Source organism: Drosophila mauritiana, chromosome 2L, assembly GCF_004382145.1.
Source record: "Drosophila mauritiana strain mau12 chromosome 2L, ASM438214v1, whole genome shotgun sequence".
Classification (NCBI taxonomy): Eukaryota; Metazoa; Arthropoda; class Insecta; order Diptera; family Drosophilidae; genus Drosophila; species Drosophila mauritiana.
This window is the reverse complement of record NC_046667.1, coordinates 14,154,807-14,158,491: the sequence shown is the minus strand read 5'-3', so window position 1 is coordinate 14,158,491 and position 3,685 is coordinate 14,154,807. Positions and strand designations below refer to the sequence as shown.

Genomic DNA, 3,685 nt, shown 5'->3' with positions numbered 1-3,685 from the left:
CATTTCTAAGTAACAACTATAAAATTAAGAGAATTAGACCTTGTTATGGTTTCCGGAATTTGCCACTCAGCCTTATGTAAATATAATTGAAAACCGAGCGGAGCATTATCAGCAATATTTATGGCCCATAAGTGAGCTAGCCAAACAGCGCAGATAACCGAAGCGAATTTATGGCCCAAGAAAAAGTTTTCCAGCTGTAAAAGAGTTTGTTTCAAATGAAAAGAATCGTGGTTTATGCTTCTAAAAATGGTTTTTTCTTGTATATTTCTCAGTTTTATACGAATGTGTTGCATGTAGTTTAAGTTATTTTTGTTTGATATTCCGTGGCTTCTTGTGTAGATCGTATTGTGGTTTGCGTACATCAAGGAGTAAATAGCAAATCTAGTTTATATTTATAGAATTTACACACAGTACATAATTATATGAAATATTCATTTTTATTTTTCGTAATTATTTTTTTTTTTTTTAATTTTATATCTCTGATTGGTTGGTATTACAAATATTCATTACACTTACTTTAAATATAAGTTGACTTAAAGAACATTATTTCAATTGTGGGTTTGTTTTATGCTTGCAGATAATCGTAATAATAGTTAATAGAACTTAAAGCGAAGTTAAACTAAAACAATGTTTGAACATCTCAGCAATGGGTTCTTCGTTAACAAAATTGGAAGTTGTAGAATGTGTTCTGGCTAAGACTTAAAAAACTTTGGTTGAACTTTGAGAACAAATAAGAGTGAGTGAACTTCGTGTTGGCTGCACTTCTTTTTACCTAACAATGTAGACATTTACGATGATAGAAGAGTGATCCTGCTATTTTTGCGGCTACTACTGTTCTTTAGGTGGTTGATTATTTTCTGTTGGCGAAACTTAAGTGTAACTAGCGCTCTTTAAACTACAGTTTAGTATCACAGAATAGCGCAAAAGCCAGAGATGTGTCAGCCTTTGCAATCGTTTTGTGTTTTTATCTTTTTTGTTTTCCATGAAAGTATCTCAAACAGGGTTTGGAAATGGTTTCATTCTATATCTCTGGTTGTCTCTTCAACGTAATCCCCTTTTTTGGTATCTAACTTTTGTGGAAGTCACTTCACTGATGAGCTGCTCCCATCCGCTGGCCATACATGGCGTATGGCGAGTAGTAGGGTCCCAGAGCAGCTGCCGCAGCCGCTGCGGCGGGATTGAATGCTCCAGCGGCGCCGAAGGGTGAGGGTCCTCCGGCCATGGCGCCTGGTGGTGGCTTGGCGTAGGGATGATACCTCGCCGCCGCCGCAGCCGCCGACATGGGACTCAGTGGTGGTGTTGGATAGCCAGCCCGGAGAGCCGATGGCGGGAATAGGGTTCCCAACAGGGATTGAGCCTGCGATTGGGCTAGGGCTGCCGCAGCAGCCGCCGGATCGGAGAGATTGCCCGTGTGGGTGCGCAGGTGGGAGAAGAGCTCGTCGGAGGTCTGGAACCGCTTGCCGCAGTAGGCATCGCCCACCACCCAACTGCACACGTAGGGTGCCGAACGGGCTGCCGCCGCGTTTGCCGCAGCAGCGGCCGCTGCCTGCGAGTATGGATGAGCTGGTGGCAGTCCGGCGGCACTGGCCATGGCCAGGCCGTATTTCTGATGCTCGCACTGTGTGCATCCGGCGGGGCAGGGGGCGCCCATGAGCATTTGTTGCGTGTGCGCCGAGTAGGGACATCCCTGGCAATACGGATCCTTGCAAACTGGCACTATAGCCTCGCCGCCAGCTGGTGTCTTGATGCGCTGATAACTGATATACGGATTGGCCTGTCCGGCTGGTCCACCGCCGGGAGCTCCGCCTGGATATCCTCCATTGGCGGCCACTGCCAACATGGCGGCGTGATGGTGTGAGAATCCTCCGGCAAACGGTGGCCGGAAAGCGGGATTGGCGTGCTGCTCCATTCCGGGCGGGCAGCACAGGGCGGACAGGGGATTCAGGCCATAGGGTCCGGCGGCCTTGTAAGCCGCTGCTGCTGCTGCTGCCGCCGCAGCCATGCTGCTCATCTCCTTGGGGTGCTGGGCGGTTCCGTTGGCATTGTTCAGCACCTCCATGCCGGAGCGCACAATGGGACTGGCGCCGCGTTGCGACGATCCCGACGGGGAGACAGTCTTTCGGCTGGATGAGGAATCGTGCGCGGAAATCTCCGCCTTGCCGCCATCTGTGGGCGTGGCATTTGATTTGCTGCGCGATGGCACTCGCTCCTGGGCGGACGAGGAGTTCTTGGAGCTGGGACGCGTGGGTTCCGCCTCCAGCGATGAGCTGCTCTTGAAGGAGTTCTGGTTCTGGTGGCTCAGCACATTGGTCTCGTAGGGCTTGAAGGCCAGTTTGATTTCGCCGGTGCTGGTATTACTCAGACTTGCGCTGGTTGCCGTCGAGCTGATTGGAGTGCTCGACTTGGGCGATTTGGCCTGGCCGGAGGGCGACTTGGCTGCCGAGATCTCAGCACTGCTCGAGGAACTCGACGAGTTCGACGACGAGGAGCAGGCTCCGGGCTTTGTCTTGTTCTTGTCCATTGCCAGCAGGGGTTTCACTGCTGACGAATCCGCTCCAATTTGGGAGCAAGTCTGTGCGAGCAGAGCCAAGGGACTCTTTTTGGCGTCCATCTGTTATGAATAAAATGAAAATGTGGATTTGAAATTAAGTTTTTTTTGGTAATTTTAAAGTTTTTACGAGTTCTAAGATGATATTGATTTTAATTTGTTGAGAAGCTATAAGAAAATACAATTTCTTCCAAATAAAGTTGGTTCGTGAATGTATTAATGATGATATAAATTTCTAGATTTTTAAACTTGTTTGATTATACATGTCGTTATGAGCTTTCCAAATTTAATTATTAAGTACGCGAAATTCAAAACCATTGATTTTACAACCATCCCAATTTTTTTTTAGCTTTTTAACTTAGTCAATACTAACCGTCGTTGGCAATGGGGCCAGATAATCCGGTTGAAGGTACTGGTTGTTACCGATGGTAACAACGCCGCCGCCTCCTTCCAAGACAACCATTTCAGTTGCTTAGTGTGATTTTTCGAGGGTAATCCACGTGAGTTGCGAGACAAGGCTACAAATGCGTAGCTTTGCTTCGGCGACGATGAGGTTAATCCACAGAAATGCGTCGGCAAACGTTGGTAAATCCAAAGAAAATCGGCGATTTAACACTTGTAGTTTTGAGCAGAGAATTTATCTCTGGTCTCTGTAGCACTATTTCAATTTGCTGGCCAAGCGATTTGTGTTTTGGCTCTGATTTCACTTTTTCACTCGAAACGAAACACTCTCGATCGGTGACCACAGTTGACTGAGGTTTCTTATTTTTGTTGGCTATATTCTCTTGTCACTCGAATGGTTTTCAGGTTTTTCCGAACACGTCTGAACGCTGCGAAGTCAAAATTCGAATTGAATTCAACGACTGCGGCCGCGAGCGTAACTGCCCTCGCAGCGAAGCGTTCGCTCACTTGCGAGAGAGCGCTCTCCGGCGAGCAGCGCTGCACACTTTGGCTTGCTGCCTGCGTTAGAGGAGCAGCGCCTGCTGCCTGCGAGCGAGATGCACTGTGCGTAATTTTCAAATATGGCGTACTTTTTGTCCAATCACAATCGCATGCGCCTTGCAATGGAAGCCAAGACAGGTTTTCGCTCTCTCGCTCTCCGATTTGGCTACATGTAAAATCATAATCATATGGCTG

General features: G+C 47.6%; 1 protein-coding gene across 1 annotated transcript; it reads right to left on the bottom strand.

The window, feature by feature from the left end:
- Positions 1-231: 231 nt before the first annotated feature.
- On the bottom strand, positions 232-3,409 carry LOC117144247 (zinc finger protein Noc). The gene is made up of 2 exons (XM_033309733.1): positions 2,922-3,409; positions 232-2,611 (listed from the first exon to the last, which is right to left on the bottom strand). The coding sequence occupies exons 1-2, from the start codon at positions 3,009-3,011 to the stop codon at positions 1,088-1,090; spliced, it is 1,614 nt and encodes a 537-aa protein (XP_033165624.1). The 5' UTR covers positions 3,012-3,409; the 3' UTR covers positions 232-1,087.
- Between the last annotated feature and the right edge of the window lie 276 nt (positions 3,410-3,685).

What these genes read in the sequence shown, in the direction of transcription:
- LOC117144247 (XM_033309733.1), bottom strand. Translation starts at nt 3,011, where the DNA reads ATGGTTGTCTTGGAAGGAGGCGGCGGCGTTGTTACCATCGGTAACAAC. An exon ending in TGGCCCCATTGCCAACGACG is followed by an intron (nt 2,612 to 2,921) that starts GTTAGTATTGAC and finishes TATTCATAACAG; the next exon opens with ATGGACGCCAAAAAGAGTCC.